Source organism: Falco peregrinus, chromosome 2, assembly GCF_023634155.1.
Source record: "Falco peregrinus isolate bFalPer1 chromosome 2, bFalPer1.pri, whole genome shotgun sequence".
Taxonomy (NCBI): domain Eukaryota; kingdom Metazoa; phylum Chordata; class Aves; order Falconiformes; family Falconidae; genus Falco; species Falco peregrinus.
In genome coordinates, this window is record NC_073722.1 from 44,379,035 (window position 1) to 44,400,530 (window position 21,496).

General features: G+C 42.6%; 2 protein-coding genes across 3 annotated transcripts in view; both read right to left on the reverse strand.

The window, feature by feature from the left end:
- Positions 1-5,058, reverse strand: part of KDM3A (lysine demethylase 3A) — a 31,704-nt gene extending 26,646 nt beyond the window's left edge. Inside the window, exons 1-3 of one of the 2 annotated variants that reach the window (XM_055797178.1) lie at positions 5,040-5,058; positions 4,037-4,225; positions 1,302-1,457 (exon numbers count right to left, since the gene is read on the reverse strand). In XM_055797178.1, coding sequence (XP_055653153.1) covers positions 1,302-1,457; positions 4,037-4,207 — 327 coding nt within the window. In that variant the 5' untranslated portion in view covers positions 4,208-4,225; positions 5,040-5,058. Of the gene's footprint in view, positions 1-1,301; positions 1,458-4,036; positions 4,226-4,817; positions 4,974-5,039 lie in introns of those variants that run through there. The other variant, XM_055797177.1, reaches the window with a different exon arrangement.
- A 7,085-nt stretch (positions 5,059-12,143) lies between these two features.
- On the reverse strand, positions 12,144-20,212 carry LOC129783943 (uncharacterized). Its single transcript, XM_055797802.1, has 2 exons — positions 18,749-20,212; positions 12,144-17,803 (listed from the first exon to the last, which is right to left on the reverse strand). Exons 1-2 carry the CDS (start codon positions 19,296-19,298, stop codon positions 17,157-17,159), a joined length of 1,197 nt encoding a protein of 398 aa, XP_055653777.1. The 5' UTR covers positions 19,299-20,212; the 3' UTR covers positions 12,144-17,156.
- Between the last annotated feature and the right edge of the window lie 1,284 nt (positions 20,213-21,496).

Below are 21,496 nucleotides of genomic sequence, written 5' to 3' on the forward strand. Positions count from 1 at the left end.
GGGCATTACAAGAGTTCTGCAAAGCTATTCCATTTATCACAAACACTCTCCTGTATACTTGAATCAGGAAGTTGTGATGAAGATTTAAATAATTAATCCACACACCTCTTTTCTGACCCCTTCTTTCCTGCCTTGTGTGGTGGTAAAGGGAAAAAAGTCTTTTTTGCCAAGGCAAGCTCCAGTATCGTGCTTTACTTTATCCTACACCATTCCTCTGCTAAATGAGCTTTGAAACATGTATACTGCATGAACTGACAAGTCAAACATATCATGAGGAAAACCTTATGCAAAAATTGGAAGACAAATATCCAGTAAGAACTGTTCAGATACTTGGAAAGGGACAACAGCTAGGTTTTCAGAACATTGTATCCACAAAATCTACTAGTAGAACTACTGATGTCAATGCACAGGTCAAGAAATAAAACTAAGGATTCATCTTTCTTCTTCCTCTTCCATCCTATTTGGCCTACTTCAATAAACATCTACTTAGGTTAGCTTTGCTTAAGAAAGCTCAGCTAAACTGCAGCAATAAGAATTACACTGCATACTTTACACCTAGCAAAGAGTATTAAAACAGACTACACCTTTAGCATAATTAATATTCAGCAAGTTTACACCTTCATTTATTTCACAACTACTTTTGAGCAGCAACATTAAAAGCAGTCAAGTAAAACTATACTGGCTGAATACATTAAGAAATGTTCCCTGTTAACCTCTACTGGCTAATTTGCCTAGCCAGCCATGCATGACAGTTACAGAAAACTTAGTTCTCTCCAGCTTCTACGATGCCGATCAGGTTTTCATATGCACAAAATCCAAATTTGACCAGTCATCTGTGCCAGGCAGCCATCACATAAAAGTCATTCAAATTATTTTTGTCTCAGATCCAGAATAACTGAAGAATTAACAGTACTCGAGGCAAAGAGTAAAACAAGAGTTTAAGACAAAAATACAGGCTATCCTTAGAAACCTATTATTTACCCTTTTTCTCTCTATTCTTAACTGCAATTTCGTGAAAGAAGGCAGAAACACGAGACTAGAGGGAGACTGAATTAACATTGTACAGAACAGTGGTCTGGGAAGGAAATAAAGTCATAAAAACACATTTCTATCTCCGGGCACAACATATCAACTTCAAATGCTTACAAGCTCTGCCTAGCTCTAGCTGTACAAAGAGATTTAGTCTCCCTTCAGATTGCACACAAGTGAAGCTATACTTGAGAAATTCACATTCGTAAAAGCACTGTCCCTAGAAGGTGGAACTGCAGAACCCAAGTTAGTTAGGTCAAGCATATACTTGCCATTGCAGGCCACTGGACAGAAGACATAGAACTGGCTTGAGATTTTCTTTCAGCCAGTACCAGCTTTTGCTCCACCAGGAATACTTTCATTTTATGGCTGTAGACTTCTATCCACCTTCTTTTTTCCCATGACTCATCATCAAATTCTATGCAAATCTAAAGAAGGGAAACAAAGCGAAGGAGTGACTAACCATAAAATTAAGATATGTGCAAAATGGAAAAGGATAAACACACACCACTTTCCTAAAAGGAAAAAAAAAAATCATTAAAAGTACTTATAACACAAACATGATTATTGCCTTTCTGTCACACAATCAAGCAATCACTAAATTATGACATAAATAAATTTTATAAGTCATAGTCAACGTTAACTGGTTTGTCATCATTACTCTCATATAAAACATTAATATTGCTATTTAACTCTACAACCCTCCCATCTCAAAGAGTCCTCTGCTGCTCAAGGATCGTTACATGTGTTAACTTTACCACCAGTGGTTACAATCTGGGAGAAAACATGCACCCCTTAAAACTCTGAAGAACTGCAAACACAGTGGCACATGCATTTTCCACAAACTCCTAACTAAAGTACTTGAATAAAATATTTCTGGAAAAACAGCTTGTTTAAAAGTAACAGTCCCAAATAATAATTTTAGTTAATTCATCAAAAGCACAAATGACGTTAAGCCAAGTGATCAAATTATATAATGTGAAGAAGGTCATTTGCTGCCTGCTTTTAATTGGTATTTATCTTCACAAATCTCTGAAGTATCTATACAAAAGAGCAGTTATGTCACAGCAAAAATATGGTGGCTTGACCAATTTCTTTGGGATGGCATTACCCTGCTTTCACTGGCAACATGTGGAGATCAGCAAAGGATTGAGAGAGATCACAAATATAACTTTGCTTGAATTTAAGAATTGGAATGTCTTGGTAGAGAACATTACTTTCAGAAAAATCACTCCCTCATTCCATAAAACATAACCATCTGGTCTAAATACGTTTAACTGGCAGCAGAGAAATCTAAGCTGAGTGACTCTTAGAAATATTCCCTTATGTTTAGCTTCCCTCTGAGGGGAAAGGCAAGTAAAAGCACGCACAGAAAACAGCATTACCACAGACAAGACTCTTAGAACTAATGGGTGCAGAAATTAATTTAGTCTTTTGGAAGTTCAAGGAAACAATGAAAGAGATAAGCAAATAACACAAGTACCAGAACGGCTTGTTTTGTCTATAGCATCAACACCTCACAAACAGGAAAATAGAGTTGAGAAAATACTATCAAAAGCAGTTGACAGCACTTCTATTCTGTAGCTTGTTCCTGAGGGTACACAAAAAAGCAAAATCTGAAAGACTAAACGTTTCTACTCCTTTAGAGATTTCTGTCCCCACCCCACAATCCATTACTATTTTGGGCCTAACCAGACATTACTTTAACATAGAGCTGCGAGAGAGGAAAGGTGACGTGTGTTTGGTACAAAAGTTCGCTACGCCTTGACTGTCTACTTCACAACTTTAGCAACACTTTTACTGTAGAATGCATTAAGTCTATCACTTCTGGAAAAACCGTAACCAGTTACAATGTTCACAGTAAAGCCACTAACAGCACCTGCTCTTTTTCCTTTTAAGTCCCAGAGAAGGTCCTTAAGAACTTTCTGCAGCAGCAACTCCTCCTCCTCACTGCAAGTAAGGCACGGCCCCGCCGGCCAAAGATGGAGAAAGCTCCACCCCTGCCATAGATACACAACAAGAAGCTCGGCCTCCAACAACTCGGGACTCTTCATAACAAAGTTTACACTTTCAAAAAGAAGAGTTAGAAACACCTACGATTTCTTTTTGTTTGACAAAGGAACAAGTGCTTCTTCAGTTAAACAGAGAACACAAAGTTCTTCCCATTAAAGAAAAAAGGCAAGGGAACAGTTTTAATTGAAAGATGATACTGTTCTTGCTCTCATACAACAGCTTACCCTCAAACTCCCTTACAGAAACAAATAAGACCACCATGTAACAACATGCCATTACTACAACAGATTTGTCCTTAGCAAGTACTTTGTATACTATAGTAATAGCCCAGACCTGGTCAACTGTGAAAGTCGCTGGACCCAAAATACATGGTTAACAAATTACACTAAGGTTGCAATGATTGATTGTGTGTTTAAAAATCCCCGTTATTATAATAATCCTTATTACCAAGTGGTCACAGTCTAAGCAGAGTCTGAGAAACCTCCAACGCCATACATTAATTTGGTACATCTTTCAAGATGGTAGAAGTGCTTGTTTATAGCCAGCTACTCCAAAGAGCAAGAAAGAAAAGTCACCAGTCCCAACAACCTAAGAATGTTTCCCTTTCAGCTCTTGGCTGGAGGTGGCGGAATTGTTCACAAGTGGCAAGATCTCGTATTATATTTAGGAAATACACAGAAATAAAACCTTGGCACAGCAGGTGCAAGAGAAGCCACCTCAAGTTTTCAAAACGCTGGTGGAAGAAAACATTTATAATTAGTTTGAGGTAATTTCCGGCACTGGTACAAGCACACTGGGTGCTTTTGCCAGAGACGCACATGTTTTCAAGCATGTTAAGGAGGCAAGTTGACCAAGATTATGTCTCTCCCGCAACAACAGCGTGTATATACATTATGTGTATACACATGGCCACACGCACGCACACACATGAAGTTTCCAGGTCACAGGGTAACCACTCTCATTTTAGAAGGTCTCTTTCAAAGGTCCCAGTTACCTTCAGGTCTTGTTTGGATATGTCCGTGTGTGAAACCGCTCGGATCCTGCCTGACTTCCAGGGCCATTCTGAGATGCGGCTGGTGTCCCACGACCTGTCGTCTTCCTCCGACAGGCTGAGGAACCTCTTCCCCACGAGCAGCGACCAGCTCCCCTCGAGCCTCAGCACCATTTTAACTCATCGGGAGGCCTCCAAGGAGGAAACGGAGGGGAGGAGAGAGATAGGAAGAAGGGAAAAAAAAAAAAGGAAAGAAAGAAAGAAAAAAACCCAACAGAACAAGGCGACGGTCAGGTGGCAGGCCGCGCTGCGAGGCGGGCCGGCGGGCTCGCCCCTCGTCCGCTGTTCCTCACGGGGAGCGGCAGGGGCCAGGGCGGGCGGGAGCGGTGTCGCTTCCTTCTTCCTCTCCCCGTCCCCCCCGCTCCCTCCCCCGCTTCTTTTCAAGCGGCTCAAGCCGAGCCCTCAGTCACCCACAGGACGCCTCCTTGCCCACGGTCCTGTTAATCATTGCCTCAGCGGGGGCGGGTGGAAGGAAATACCAGAAGCTGCTGCAGTGCAGCTCCCAGCCATTTCCACCCCGGCCGGCCGCCACCCTGCCTCCTCAGCCTGCCCCCCTCCGCCTCTTTGTTCCCTCCCTGCGAGGAGCCGAAGCGAGGAGCGGCAGCTGAGGGGAAAGCAGGGAAGAATGCGGCCGGGCCGAGCTCCTCCCGGACGCCTGTCCGCCTCACAAATACCCCCTTCTGCCCACCCAGGCAAGCCCTCGAGTCTTGGCCCCTACCCTCACCTGCTTCCCCCCGGCCCCAGCCGCCGGCCGCCACCCGGCACACCCCGCGGTCACACGGCGACCGGGCAAGGGGCTCCGCGAACGCAGCGCTTCCCCTCCACCCCCAGCAACAGCCGCTGCGGCGAGCGGCGCTACTCGGCCCCGCGCTCACGCACACACCCCCTCACCCGCGCGCCCGGCTCCGCTCCGCCCCGCCCCGTGCCCCGCCCCGCCGCTCCGTACCTCACGCCTATTGGCTCTCCGGCGCCAGAGGGGCGGGGCTTGCGACAACCCTCTCGCTGCGATTGGCCTAGAGGGCGGTGCCCGCGCGCCTGGCCACGCCTCGAAACCGTTGCTCAGCAGATGGCGGATTAAAAAAAAAAAAAGAAGGGTATCCTTCCGCAAAGCTTCGAGTGAAGGAGTCCGCCAGCACGCCCACGTCCGCGAAGAGCCCAAAGGTGGGGCCAAAGAGAAAACCAGATGTTTCGGGCTGTAGCGCGCCTTCACGCTTATCTTTGTGCCTCAAGCGAGCTAAGCCTTAACGCCATAAAGGCCGCCTTCGGAGACGGCGGAAGGATCTGTGGGAGACAAGAGGCGTGAATCGGCCGCTTATACGTGCGGTTCGCGGCGTACTCAGATATAGCACAGGGGGAGGGGGCACCTGTGGGGTGCTTCTGCGCAGGCGCACAGCGGCAAGGTGCACCTGCGGGGGCGCTGCGGCCAGCCCTGTGCGCATGTGCAGCTGGGGAAGGGCCTGACACCTGCCGGGGGGCGGGGTCTGCGCCTGCGCGCCGGCGGCTCGCGGCGCCCAGGGACGGGCGGGGTCAGGCGGAAGCGCAGCGTCGGCCACCATCTTGTTGGGCTGCCTTGGGGGCTGGGATCCTGTGTGACAGAAATTGCAGGGGGCAAAAATAATAAATAACATGCAGAAGAGGTTCCTTGGGAGGATGGCAGGCTTTAGAGCAGCTGTAGTTGCCGTTGACCTAGGTTATGTAGCTCTGTCTACAAGCAAATGTCTTCCACCACCCCAGATCCCTCATTCCTTTCATGCAAGATTTGCGTCCTCTAATGGAAGACTGTAGCTAAGATCAAAAGGGAATCAAGTAGTTAAACCGAGACTATGGTAATGAGGTAGCTGATGGTGTTCTGCAGTTGCCTGGCAAGAATGCATACTCATCTTTTACTCCCAAGACTTTTGCAGCAGAGGATGTGGGAGGAAGAAGACCAAAAGTGAAGAAAGCACCCAAGGCCAAGAAGCTGCCCAGTCATCCAGTTTACTGGAAACGGGTGGTATTCGGCTTATGCTTTCTCTGGTTCCTCCCATCACCAGAGATGTCTCAGCACCAAAAGTCCCCATCAGACGGTGGCGTAGGCTCTGCCACATTCTGGTCTCATCCTTCATTTTTTTCAAAGAAGCCAGTCCCACACACATTAAATGCATTTTTAAAGCTTCTCCCACCAATTTGCTTCAGAAATTTCACCAACCACTCCCCTACTGCTACATTCAAACAAACATATCCACGTAGGAGCTCCTAAGGCACAAAAAATTCCTTTGTGTGCCACGATGAGGACATCGCTGTCCTTTGCACTGTGGAAATCAGGTAGCCCAATTTCCTTGATAACTTTAAGGCCTCTTCTGTGAACCCTGGCAACAAGATGAACCTAGTAATTTGTAGAATTTTCAGCCAGCAAAACAAACAAACATTAATAATAGAAAATGAGTCTAATACATCAGCAACTGCATGTAGTCTGAAGAAGTGCTCGTTAGCAGTCACTGAAAGGAAAAACAGGTATGTTTGCTTCTCATATTTAGATATTTAATATATAGACCAGACCTACAAACTGAAATTTGTGATAAGAAGTTGTATAAAACAAGCAATATTTGAATCTACCGATTTACTTGTTTCATTGTAGGTATTAGGCTCTTGTAACAGCCACCATACAATGTATGTCATACAATATAGGTGTTGTATACCCTCATTATTTAAAGCCCTTCATTCCGATGCATACTCAACACTTCACCTCAAAGAGTAGCTGATTAATACATACAGGAAGAGCGATGTTAGGCAATAAGGAAGCAATATTATTCAATACAATAGATCAAACTGTTGGTAGCACTTCAGTTGCCTAGTGGTAAGTATTTTCACCATTAGCACCAGAATAAAGGAAAGCTTTAAAGAGAAATTTGAAATACGAAAAAGTGGGTTTTGTGAATGAGCAGCTCCCACATGCAAAGAGTAGCATGAAGATTGATCAAAGGTGTTTTAAAATTTAATGGTTTGGGTAGTTACTGGCCTAGAGCGCCAAGAGTAAGAGAGCTAGCACAGGGTGATAGCTACAGTGACATAATCCATGAATGACCTTGAAAATGAATTTACACATTACATGAAATGAGGCTAAAAGAGTCATATGGTCAAAATGCAACATTCTCAATGCATGTGAAATAAAACAGCAGAGACCTGAAGAGAAGATTGTAAAGCAGACAGTACAAGTTGGCAGGGGCTTGGACAAGACTCAAGCATTCAGGGTAAAAACAAGTTTTCAGTCCGGAAAGAGTAGAAGTATTCAAAACCCAGGGGCTAGAAGTTGAAGCCAGGTAATTAAAGGTTTTTTTTAGTTTTTTGTAAGCAGGAGAGATAAGTAGCTACTTGCTTCACTTCCCTAAGATTCTTCATTTCTTGAGGAAGTTAGATCAGAACCAAGTATCTTCAAATATCGTCTACCTTCTTCAAAAGCTATAAATTTGGGGTAACTAATAAAGTCCAGGGTCAAAAAGTCACAGACATAAAATTTTTAAATTGTGACTATAAACACCTCTGAATTTGTTGTATAGTTTTAGAATATATTTTCCAGGATTTTAACCATAAAATACAGAAAAATAAATACTATTGTTTTTCTTACCTGGTTATTTTATCACCACTCACAACAGTCTCCACAAAAAATAATATCTGCTGGAAAGATTTTGTGTATATATGCCCCCTCACTCACTCACACAGTGTGTCAGTAGAAATATCAAAACAACTAGCACTATGATAATTGCACAGGTGCAACTGTCTCACTTTCATACATCTCTCAAGAACAAAATGGCATTTGAAGCACCTGCAAAAACAAACTAGTGCTGTAAATATGCAGAACTGATTAAACTACAAAGCAGCAGATTTCAACCTGTTCTTCTGTCTTCTAGAAGTCTTGAATGTAATTTTTTACAGCTGGCTTTACCTACTGGGTTGAACTGCTAATAGGTAAGCCTTTAGGTCCTATTTAAGGAAGGAGTAGTCTCTGCAAACAGGTGCTCTTTAAACAGTAATTTCAGAGCACACTTGAATATGTTCTTCCTTTCAGGCACTATAAAGTAATAGTACTTTTCTCTTGTACACAGTATCACTAGTAAGATGCTTTGGGTGAAGAGAATTTTAAATTTAACAATATATGTGGTAAAACTCAAAAGCCAATTTTATATCTATCAATACCATAAAAATACCATATTGAGACATTAAAGTCTACTTCTTTGCTTATAAAATCTGGATGTCCTATTCAAATACTTGTGCTTGGAAACTGGACTTCCACTATCTAAAAGCGTTTGGTGTCACCCATCACAGACACTTTGCAAGAAAAGGAAATTTTATTCACAGTAGGGCCAGTAGCTAACATTAACTGCCATGGCACTTTATTCTTGGAAGATGTTTTCTGTGGTAAGCAAGAGCAGATTGCTTATCAGGGCTCTCTTCCTGCATTTCCAAGAGAACCATAAAAGTTTGTGTGCAATTAGTACAAACAATGATCAGTGCAAAGTCTTACAGATACTGTTTTTTAAAATCTCTGCTGTAGCAGTATTTAAAGGTCTTGTTCTCAATCAAAGCCCTTTTGGATAGAATAGGTTGTACAAGCACAGAAATAGAATATCAAGTACTTTATCTTCTAATGATTAATGATGATGGTGTAAGAATGTGTAAATAAAGTTGAAAGTGCTTATGGTCGGACAGCAAAAATACCAGCCATGCTAACTAGAAACAGGGCCTTGGGAGACACCCAACAGTTTCATTTCTCCAGTATATTTTGAGATACAGTGCTAAAGAATGAGTGATAACAGACTATGAGAAACTTGCCTATTCACTAGCACCAAACTGATGTAGTTTAATTACTCCTTAAGTAGCTAAAGTAGATCAGTTACTGCTATTCAATCTAGCTTCAGTTGTAGCATGAAAAGATAAAAGCCTGTATAAGCTCTTTTCTCAGGTACAGTCATGTTACCTCAGCACATCTCACATGGATCAGCTTTGCAAGACTGGCAGAACTAGTTCTGGCTCTTTTTTCCATGCTTATCTCTCTACCATAAGTTAAAATAAAGTAATTTTTGTCTTACAGTAATGAATTTTGTCTCCCTGTCTAAAGCTAAAGGAAGCACATATTTTGACACAAAGTACATTATAATGCTATGCAATTACGTTTACTTGCTGAAGGGAAAATTTTTAAAAAATGCTGAACTTACTCCTTTCCGCTACCATACATATTCCACAGTGGGGACTGATTTGCTTTTCTTTTGCAAGCTGTGGGTTAGTGGGACTGACATTTGCTATCAGAACTGTCAAAAGAGGAAATTGTGAGAGGACTTTTAGAATGGTAAATCAGGATCAACTATTAAATTTTAATTGAATTAATTTAACATTTAATGATTTAATTATTTAATTGGATACTAAGTATTGTCTGGGGATTGGGATTCAATATTAAATTTTTCAGACTAATTCTAAAGTTAAGCAGGTATTTATAGATAGAGTGATGCAATAACCTTCAAAGAATAACCATGAACAAACATAGACATAAAGCGTGGTTAGTAATTACATACTGATTTTGGTATTCCTTGACTGCTCCAGGTGGAGAAGACCTGTTCTGGAAGAAAAAAGCCTTTTCCCCTCAGTTGTTAATACATTGTCAGTTAATAATTCAAAGGGTTTGGGATATCATTGTTTAATAAAAGAATGCAAATCAATATTATCTTGATGGATATAGTTGAATCAAGTCTTAGAAACGACCAGCACAGCAGGAATGTCTTGTTGATGTTGCTACCTGTGTACAAAAAGAGCCACTGAAAATTAGGTAAAGCTATGCGGTGAACTTTAAGCAACATTATTTAATGAACTGAGGAACACTGGGGGTTACAATGTTGACAGATGAGGGAAAAGCAACTGCCATCATCTACCTGGACTTGTGCAAAGCTTTTGACATTGTCCCATGTGACATCCTTGTCTCTAAACTGGAAAGACACGGATTGACAAATGGACAACTTAGTGCATAAGGAATTGGCTGGATGGTTGCACTCAAAGTGTTTTTTGTGGTCAACAGCTCAATGTCCAAGTGGAGAATGGTGATGAGTAGTGTTCCTCAGGGGTCTGAACTCTGACCGGTGAGGTTCCACACCTTTGTTGGTGACATGGACAGTGGGATTGAGTGCACCCTCAGCAAGTTTGCCAATGACACCAAGCTGAGTGGTGCAGTTGACACACTGGAGGGACCTTGACAGGCTTGAGAGTTGGTCCCGTCATGCAGTTCAACAAGGCCAAGTACAAGGTCCTGCACCTGGGTTGGGGCAACCCTCAGTATCAATACAGGCTGGGCCGAGAATGGATTGAGAGCAGCCCTGAGAAGAAGGACTCGGGTGTGTTGGTGAACAAGAAGCTCAACATGACCCAGCAATGTGCACTTGCAGCCCAGAAAGCCAACTGTATCCTGGGCTGGATCGAGAGAATCATGGCCAGCAGACTGAGGGACGTGATTCTGCCCCTCTGCTCCACTCTGGTGAGACCCTCCCTGCAGTACTGTGTCCAGCTCTGGGACCCTCAACATAAGAAGGACATGGACCTGTTGGAGAGAGTCCAAAGGGCTGCAAAGACAATCAGAGGGCTGGAGCACCTCCCCTATGAAGGCAGGCTGAGAGAGTTGGGGTTGTTCAGCCTGGAGAAGAGAAGGCTCTGGGGAGACCATATAGCCACCTTCCAGTACCTGAAGGGGGCTTATAAGAATGAGGGGGAGGGACTCTTTTAGTAGGGCCTGTAGCGATAGAACAAGGGGGAATGGTTTTGAACCGAAAGAGGGTAGATTTAGATTAGATATTAGGAAGAAATTCTTTACTGTGTGGGTGGTGAGACACTGGCACAGGTTACCCAGAGAAGCTTTGGATGCCCCATCCCTGGCAGTGTTCAAGGCCAGGCTGGATGGGGCTTTAAGCAACCTGGTCTAAAGATGTTCCTCCTCATGGAAGGGGAGTTGGAACTAGATGATCTTTAAGGTCCCGTCCAACCCAAATCATTCTATGATTCTGTGAGTCTATGAAACTGTTCTTTGTTAATTAGCTTTACCTCCAAAAGACTCAGAACAAACTGAAAGCACATCATGTTACTCATATTCTGCAACTCAGTAATGTCCAGGATCTTTCATCGTTGAAGTAACAAACCTGGGATTTGCCAATGTCTGGTTAGCCTTTACACCATTCCCTGACAGTGCCAGAGAGGATCTTGAAGTTTGTTATAAGGCCTTCCTGCTGTTTCTTTTAAACAAATCTGTCTTGTGATTGAGCTTCTTCCCTTGGGAGGAAAGTTACACCTTCCTCTTGTGGATCTGCCAAGAAATTTCAGCATCTCAGGCTTCTGAGAGGTCAGTGAATGCTAGACTAGGTGACAGAAATTTTTCTAATATTGAACTAGCCTGCCACATGCTTTTCTAGGATTATTTGGACAAAATTCACAGTCTGCTTTTGATTTTCCAAAACCACATGTGTGTTCTTGTGAAAGTGTTCGGGATGCTTTCAGCTTTGATAATTTAATGTAGTTTTTGACAAAATAGTGAACAGGGGGAGAAGTAGTGATTGTTGTGAGTCACAAGTATGTGCAATTTGGACAAGAACTTTAGTTGTTCTTGAATGTGTATTCACCTAAAAAGGGGCTCAGCCTTTGGACTTGGATGTGAAGAAAGCACTTGAGAGTGATCCTGATGGGTAGGGTGTATGTGCTTGAGTCTTACCGATGCACTGCAAATCCTTCCACTCCCTGCCAACAGTGCTGGCTTTCTTAACTCTATTTTTTTTGTCCTGCCACTTAGCAATGCTCCCTGGAGCAATGGATATTTAGCAGAGAATATTGTATGTTTTCCCTGCTCGTGTACAAACTCTGATTCCAGGAAAATACAGTGTCTTTTCATGTCAAGAGTCAACTGAGAAGTCAGTCCTTTGTTGGTTTTGGTTTGTTTGTGGTTGGGTTTTTTTTTGAATTGTGCATGTTGTGCTGATACAATGTTAACAAAGCTAAAGGAATGTGATTAGTTTCAGTACCTGTGAAGCTGGAGGAAAAAAAAAAAAAAAATGGGGTGTGAAAGGTTGAGATTCCAGATACTGGTGAACATAGAATTTTTAAAAACTGTACACTGCTAAATGTGACCTAGTTGGTATAGCGCAGAACTGGGAGCCAGATCTGGAATCTAACACTAAGTGTGTCATTAGGCAGATAATTTAATTCACCTCCTTTCTCTGTAAGATGGGGATAACAATAATCATTCTTATGAATTGCTTTATGTTGTGTACATGAAAGATGATGAGTATTATAGCCACTAATTAAACATTATTTTAATCTTAATATTTCCTTTTTCTTTTAAACTTTTATAAGTTCTTATGCTGTCTAATACCAGGGAGGAAAAGAAGCATGCATGCGAGGCAGCTGCTAAGAATTTTTCCCAGAAGATATTTAATATTAAGTTGGGATTGAGTCATCTGTTTCAGATAAAGAGACAATGCAAGAAATAATATGGAAGAGCAGAGATTTTGAGTAAAATATATTCAAAGGAAAATCAGTGCATCTGATGCACCTGTGCCTTCAAACTACCTCCCACCTTCCCTGTACTCTCAGTCCAAAAATTGGAAACGGGCATTGTGATTTCTGTGCAGTTTAATTAAAGCAAATGCAACACTATCCCTTAAAAAATAGGTACAGCTGTAAATTACAGATTCTTACTGGTGCTTTTTCAGTCTCAGCTCTCCTGGCATGCACCAAGGCTGCTTCCTCTGCACTGCCAGCCAGCCTGGCAGAAGGGAGCACTGGACAGTTGCAGGGCCACTGGGGTGGCAGCTGAATTCCAAGCTGAAGCCTGCAGTGCAGCTGGGCATTAGTACTGGCCCTAGTAATTATGATATGGTTCAGTGTATTTATCACTGTAAAGCACTTTGTCATTTCCTTCTCTCTGTAAAGCTTCCCAAGTAAACTACCTGTCAGTGAAAGTTCGTAGCGTCTTCCCTAACCATCTCTCTTCACAGCTGTCAGAAACTAACGGCTGTTCTCCAAACACTAGACTTTGGCAGTAGAGGTTTGTGCCTGAAATCAGAACAGTAGTTCTGAAGCAAATTCCTGACTCCAGTGAAAACAGGAATTTCACCATTTTTTTAAAGAGATCATATGTCAGCCTTGTCATCTCATAAGAGGAAGATAGCAGCCTGTCTTGTCTCTCATCTCTTCTAAGAAGCGTAAGAAGGCAAAATTGAACATTTCTTGCTTCCCAGTATCTAATGCCCTAAATAGCATAATTACCTAACTGCAGTTGTCCAAAAAATGGAAATGACATTTTCCAGTTTCATTTGCAGAGGAACTTGTGCTGCAACATAAGTTTCTAGTGCTTCTTCTTACTCTTATTTCCTAAGCACAAATTATCAGAATAAAATTTACAGCTGCAGTTTTCTAATGAGAATATAAGAGACACAGCCAAGTTATTCCAGGCTGTCTCTGTTGTCCAGCAAACTTGGACACGTAAACTGAGGAGTAGCTTAAAACCTGTATGTCTGCCTTGGTGTGGCTGGAGATGGATCTGCTTCATAAGCAAGTGAAAAAATATTTTAGGTGTTTTAAATAATTGGCAAAGCTGAAAGGGGTTCTATAAATGCAATGTTGGGGAAAAAAAAAAATCAGTGGACTTTGAATTTTAGAAGGCATGATTCTATGTCATGTGGTAGTTTCCCTGACTCACACCACTAAGGTGATTAGCATTATGCCTCTGGTTGCAGCAGAGGTAGAATATGTCTCACTTCGTATAACATGTAGGTCACAAACTGCCAATACAACAAATATGCATTTAATGAATTTCATCCACCAGCAGGCATCTTGTTGTCTAGGTCTGTTCTGCATGGAATGGAGAGAAACATCCCCAGATACTAAAATAGGTGTCTACAATGAGTGGGACAAATTATCCCTGAGAGATGCTTGATCTTCTGTTGCAGCACAAGCAAACCAGTAGGCTACAACAAGGCTTTACTGTTAGTCAGGTTCTACTGTCTGTGCTGTTTCTCTGTCCTCCTCCATCCAACCCCCTCTCCCACAATCCTCAGTGCTAGTTAACCACTTAGAGGGAATGAGCTACACCTGCACATCATCCATGTCAATCAACCCAGTGCCGCTGAGGCAAGGCCACAGCTGCATGTTATCAATGCTAATCAACCCACTGCCTTCATTCCTCTACAATTCCCCCTTTTTGTTTTTAACCAAAAGGGCCATGTTTATCATCTATTGTAGGGCCCTTGGCAGGATATGTGGAAAGGCTGTTCAGGTTGAGTTAAAAAGGCACAAAGCTACATCTGATTCAGCCTCCGCATCAGGGTCACCCAGATATTCTGACTCCCCTCTCAAGGGTTCTGTGGAACAGCCGGTATCTCATGTCCTCTTGTCAATTCTAGGATCTAAAACAGGCTTAACACACCTAGCTGGAAGCCACCACGGCCCTGCACCTGTGGAGACACAAGCATACCCTCATCCCCAGGTAATTAAATCCCACAGGCCTGTCCATTTTCCCGTTTGTAGATCTCGCATTAAAACCTTTGCTCAGATAGGAGGATCACCTCCCTGCAAAGACAAGAAACGTGAGATAATCACAGGATATTCTTTCCCAGCCGGCACAGTCAAATAATTCAATGTATACACAGCTTTCCATAGACAAGCATGCGGAGTCTCAGAACCCATTCCCCCTTTTTGTTTTTCAAGAAGTAGCTTTAAAGTATGATGAAAACATTCCACAGTGGCTTGGCCAGTTGGGGAATGCGGGTTGCCAGTAACATGTTCCACCCCCCAAGAGGCAAGGAACTTGGCCATGTGTGCAGATGAATGTGCCGGTCCATTGTCTGTCTTGAGATGCTTCGGAACCCCCAGAGCAGCCCAATCCTGTCGAAGATGTAAAATGGCATCCAGAGCCTTCTCCCCAGTGTGGGCCGATGCCCATACAACTTTTGAGAAGGTATCAACGGAGACATGAACATACTGTAAATGACCGAAAGAAGGCACATATGTGACATCATTTTGCCACAGATCCAAGGACGGATATCCACATGGATTGACCCCTCGTGGAAATGTTAGTCCAGGACCCAATTGCTGACACTCTGGACAAGTGGCGATGATGGATTTTGCATCCACAGAAGATATTTTAAATTGATGGACCGGTGCCTGAGCCCCCAAAGATAAAATTGATGAGACATGAGGGCCTGTTATATCAGATACAGCACTGGAGGAGTCCAAGCAGGAGCTGCAAAAGCATCAACACAGGCATTTCCTTCACAGATGAATCCTGGCAATCCAGTGTGACTGCGGACATGCAGGATGTAATATCTATGTGTACATTGACTCACTATTACCCATAATGTTTTTAATAAAAAAAATAGTTCTTCAGAATTTACCTCCTTAAGCAGCACACTGTCAATGTGTTGCGCAACATCTGCAACATAAAGAGTCTGTAACAATGTTTACAGCACATAGAGAAAACGTTTTAAAGGCAACAATGACAGCACTAAGTTCAACCAATTGAGGTGATCCCTGTGTCAAGTGCATCAATTCTTGCTGTTGCTTCCCATCATGCCAAGTGACCACTGCCTTTCCTGATTTCCCAGAACCATCTGTAAAGACCGTAAGGCCTTGCACTGGGCTATCTGCTACCAGCAGCTTTTGAAGTATTTATATGTCCGAATAAGTTTATAATAATTTATGACTGGAAAGATGATAGGATATTTGTCCTTGAATCCTTCCAGAGCCAACTGAAGTGGTAAACTGTTTGCCAAGCACCAGCTTATATAATCACATCCAGTGGGAATTATCAAGTAATTGGGATCTTGGCCCAAGAGCTGAATGCACCGTGTGTGTCCTTTGGTGATGGTTTTTGATACTATTTCAATCTGAGTGCTTACTTTCTTCCGTGGTTGTACAGATAAAAATAACCACTCTAAGACATGTAGCGGATCTTGCTGGCACTCATTCCATTGGCCCAACAATCCCATGGGATGATAGTTAGCAATGGCAACATATGAACATAAATATCGGAGTTTCTAAGTCTACACCGTGTACCCTTTTTTGTTGCAGACCATCAGCCACCCTCTCTAGGGCTAAGCTGGATTCCTTAGTGATCAGGGAGACATTAAATCAGTGTCACCCTTAATAGATCAAAGAGTGGTTTCAATTGTTCTGTTGTAAGGCCCAAGTATGGCCTTACCCAATTTATGGTCCCTAATAATTTTTGCAAATCATTTAGGGTTCTGACATTTACTCAGAGCTGGATAGACTATGGCTCAAGCATCCGATCTAGGACTTTAACTCCCAAGTAATTCCACGGGGCTTGTTGAATCTTTTCTGGTGCTATACATAGCTCAAAGGTGGCCAACAACTGCTGCAAAACTGGATACAATTGCTGAAGTTCAGCCTTATTTGCAGCTGGTACAAGAATATCATCCATATAATGATAACAATATACTTGTGGAAATTGTTCCTGTACAGGTGACAATGCCTTTTCTACATACCATTGACATATAGTAGGACTATTTTTCATACCCTGCAGCAACACCGTCCATTGGTATCGCTTACAAGGAGTCATATTGTTTCTGCTAGGTATTGAAAAAGCAAATTTACATTTATCAGCTTCATATAAAGGAATACTAAAAAAGTAATCTTTTAAATCAATTACCAAAATGTCCCAGTTTCGCGGGATCATCACTGGGGAAGGCATGCCCGATTGCAGGGCTACCATTCCCTCCATTACATCATTAACTTTCCTTAAATCTTGTAACAAACACCATTTGCCTGATTTCTTTTTTATCACAAACACAGGGGTATTCCAAGGACTATGGGAAGGTTCTAGGTATCCTTGTGCTAATTGTTCTTTGACTAATTGTTGGAGGGCTACACATTTTTCCTCAGGAAGGGGCCACTGTTCCACCCAAACAGGGGTATCTGTCTTCCAAGTCAAAGGCAGAGTAGGTCTTCGTATTCCCTCCATCAGTGGCCCCTATTAAAAATCATTCTGGGTACCAATAATAACTCCTCATTGTCCCAAAAAGTCCCATCCCTCCCCACAAATTCATAGGGATGGATTGTTGCCGTCTGGCCCTGAGGGTTTTGAGCTTGCACCATACGCTGACTTTGGAAACTGTGTCACACCACCCACTCCCACCAATATGGAACCTGCAGAACAGACAGGCCAAGAGCAAGGCCAGATGTGCGCAGATATAATAGTTACATCTGCTCCCATGTCAATCGTTCTGGTCACCTGTGTTACAGGAGTCCCTTTGGCAAAGGTGATTTTACAGGTTAGAGCTGGTTGAGCCTTTTGTACACTTTGAGTCCAGAAAATTTGTGATGTTCCTGTCAAACCAAACCCTTCATTGCCCCGGACTTTGTCATGGGCATAATGAACTTGCGCCTGGAAAGGAATTAATTGTGCAATCTGGCTACCTTCAGGAATTGACACAGGGGAAATGGGGGGCCACACGGTTGCTTGAATCTGACCCATATAATCAGCATCAATGACTCCTGGTAAGACAAACAAACCTTGTAATGTTACAATAGAACGTCCAAGCAACAGTGCACTCATTTTATTGCCGATGGGTCCCTCAGCATTCAGTGGGACCTTATGTACTTTATCATCCTCTATTGTGATGGCGGCTGCTGGGGTAACATCCAATCTGGCGCTCCCTGAAGTTTGGGTTGTGAGTCGGCTGCATAAGCCTGGAATTGTTGTGGAAGATTCATTTGTATCATCCTACAGTTCCTCCCCGTTTCCCTGCTTTCTGTTGCCACCTACAAGTAACTGTCCTTGAGTGTTAAATCTAGGTCTACAGTATTTTGCAAAATGCCCTGGTTTGTTACATCGACAGCATACCAAACCAGAGCCATCAGTCCTTCCCGGCCTCAATTGCTTTGGACAGTCCTTCTTTAGGTGACCTTCTTGCCCACATGTGTAACAATGGTGGACAACCCTGACCGTATCAGCAAAGATCTTTGCCAGACGCTCCATTTGGAAGGCAGTGGTTCCTACCTTCCCACCTACATCCATTAATTCTATTAAAGTGGGATTACAATTCACCATGCCTGCAATCGCCTTTCTGCAATCCTCATTTGCATTGTCCTTAGCTAACTGAAGTAACAATGCTTCCTTAGCTGCCCCATTCTGTATTTGCTTGTCCAAGGCGTCTCTCGACCTATCCAGGAATGACACATATCCCTCATTTGGGCCTTGTTTTATTGTGGTCCATGACTGTTGTGGAATGCCATGATTCGGAACTTGCAATAAAGCTTGGAGAGCTAATTCTTTTCCCTGCTGCAGGACTAAAGGATGTAAGCGAGCTTGTAACTGAGGAGAGTTAACTGGAGCCTACCCCATCAATTGTGGAATCCCTGCCCCAAAACGTGGATCATCCTGGGGGTATTCTAAATTCATCAATGATTGCTCATTTGCCAAGCACCTCCAATTTGACTCAAACATTAACATTCGCATAGGGGTCAATATAATTTGCACAATTGAACGTCAATCATAAGCAGTAAGCTTTGCTGTGAAAATACTATGTAACAATGATTGAGCATAGGGTGAGCCTATTCTGTACTGTATACAGGTTGATCTTAACTCTTCTATCACTCCCCAGTTGAAAGGTTCCCACTCAGGGGGAGCATTACCATCCTTTCGAAGCACTGGGCAAGCTAAGACCCTGCCCCCCATGGCAGTTGCAGCATTGATATCCTCTTCCGTGGGTGCTTGCTCCTGCATCTTTTTCCAGAATTTGGCAGGATCTGGTCCCGATGCTGTCATTTGGACTGGTTGTTGAACATGACCTGAGGTCTCCTCCGATAAACCTATCACAGATGGCTTGGGATCACAGACAGGCAACAGGACAATGACCGGATCTCCCTGCTGCCCCAAAGGGAACTGACTCTGCCCACTTGACCTGGCACCATTCTGCTCCTCCTGCCAGCCTTGACTGCGTGAATCAGGTGGTGGCAGAGAATCCAATGGTGCCAAAGGTACCTTATTGGGCATCATCTCTGCAACCAGGGATGTGGCTATTTCAACTGCAGCCTTTGTCTCCTTGTCTGCTTCTGATTGTTCTAGTAAACCTAAGACCAATCTCCAGGTTGTCAATGACGTTGTAGCAATTTTGTCCCCTCTCATGGCAGCCCCCAAAAAGTAACAATCCAGCACTTTGCAATCTCTGAATGCTGGAGACATCTTTTACCATAAGAGGCAAATTATTCCTTTTATACCACCCTAGCAGAGTTCTTATTGCCATCTCATACTTTATGCCTTTATTTTCAAATATGTCTATTAGCATTGTTAATATAGGGTTTATTTCTCTGTCCACATCTGATTGTTCTAGTGAATCTATGATCAATCTCCATGTTGTTAACGAAGCTGTGGCAATTTTGTCTCCCCTCAAGGCTGCCTCAAAAAGTACCTTTCCAATGCTTTGCCATGTCTGAATGCTGAAAACCATTTTCACTGTAACTGGCAAATCATACTTTTTACACCACACTAGCAGAATTCTTATTGCCATTTTGCCATATTTTACACCTCTTTTTTCAAATATATCCATAAGCATTGCAAATATAGAATTTGTCTCCCTGTCCACATTTAATTGTTCTAGTAAGTCTGAGACTAATCTCCATGTTGTTAGCAATGTTGTTGCAATTTTATCGCCCCTCAAGGCAGCCTCAAAAAGAAATTTTCCAGCATTCTGCCACATCTGAACACTGAAGAAATTTTTCAGCATAACTAGCACATCATTTACTTTGCACCATCCTAGCAAAGTTCTTGTTGCCTTCTTATTATACTTTACACTTCTTTTTTGAAATATATCTATAAGCATTGTTAAAGTGGAATTTTATTCTTCTGTACCCATATCAATTAGTCCCATCTACATTGGGTACCAAAAGTTTCAATTTGAGTTAAGATGGACAACAAATACTGCAATACACCCATATCGATTGGTTGTAACAGCTCATCTCTCGTGGTGTCTGTTATGGGTTGCAGGTTCTCCCACTTGTCCCAGCTATGTTGGGCACCAGTTGTTGTAGTCAGAGTCCAACTCAATCAGCCTCACACAGGGCACCAATTGTTGCAGCACAAACAAACCAGTAGGCTGCAACCAGGCTTTACCATTGGTCAAATTCTACTGTCTGTGCCCTATCTCCCTCCACCAGAGAGCAGACCACACCCAACACACACCCCCACACTCCTCAGGGCTATTTAACTACTTATCAGGAACGAGCTACAGCTGCACATCATCCATGTCAATCAACCCACTGCCTCTGCGGCAAGGCCACAGCTGCATGTTATCAATGCTAATCAACCCACCGCCTTCATTCCTCTACAATCTTCCTCATTTGCTGTAGAGGTCCTTGATTATTGACTTGGGTTCCACCTTTTCTGTTAAGAGTAAACGCTGAACTAGATGCAAACATAAGGTGGGATGATGTCTGTGCTACTCTTTGGTTTACACATTGTTGCCCAAATTAGGTAGGCATTTAAATTTTTTCTTTATTAAGAGCTACTGTGAGTGAATGCTTGTACAAGGTACTAATGAGCTAATAAGCAGCACAGTGTATGTTCAGGGTTCACAGTTTTCCCATGGTACAAATGACCTTATGAACATTAGAAGAATGATGTCTAAAGAGGGGAATCACAGGAATTGGTTGTGGCCATAAAGGATTTTTTAAAGAGGTGAAAAAATGAAAGTTTTATTCTTGAAGTTCATTATTTTATCAGACTGCTTTAAACACATCTATTGTTTGTACAGGAAGAATGCAAAATAATAATTTATGAACAAAGACTATAGAAAACACCAGATAAGTTATAAAGGGTTCAGGTTGCTTACATTTGACTATTCCATAGCACAGTGTGTTAGACACACTACAGTGCAAAGGAAAGAATGATCCCTTTTCTAGGTTTACCATTGTAAACTATATGCTTGCTCCCCAAATAGATTTTGTGTAGACTCTTTCAAAGTTAGCCAAAAGCGAGCAGTGAAATTGGAGACTTAACTAGCAATAGAAACATTGCTTTATAAGCAGACTGTTAGCATGAGAAAACAGGATGTGCTGTAATTGTTAGGACTTCATGAGCAGGTCATAGCAACCAATGGCTTAAGAAATGCTGTGTTAGAGCATGTGTCTAGGGTTATTACTACTAGTTTACTGTATGGAACTGGCATTATTACTTAACCTCTTTGCATTTACATTTTCCTCTCTTGGATTAACCAATATTTATCCACCTTTAAAAAGTACCTTCTGTTATTTGAAGAAGTGCTGAATAAATATAGTGTAGTATTACCATCAGCAGCAGGTAATCCTGTTAATCTAACATGCACCCTGTGTTTATGTTGAATATGTTCCATTTCACTCTATCATTGTAGTTAGATTAACAAAGGA

Bases quoted from the DNA above. Each gene is read 5' to 3' on its own strand.
- LOC129783943 (XM_055797802.1), bottom strand. From the start codon at position 19,298: ATGTCTCCAGCATTCAGAGATTGCAAAGTGCTGGATTGTTACTTTTTG. The intron at 17,804-18,748 runs GTAATGCTCCCC...CAACAATTCCAG, and splicing joins CCCAGTGCTTCGAAAGGATG to GCTTATGCAGCCGACTCACA.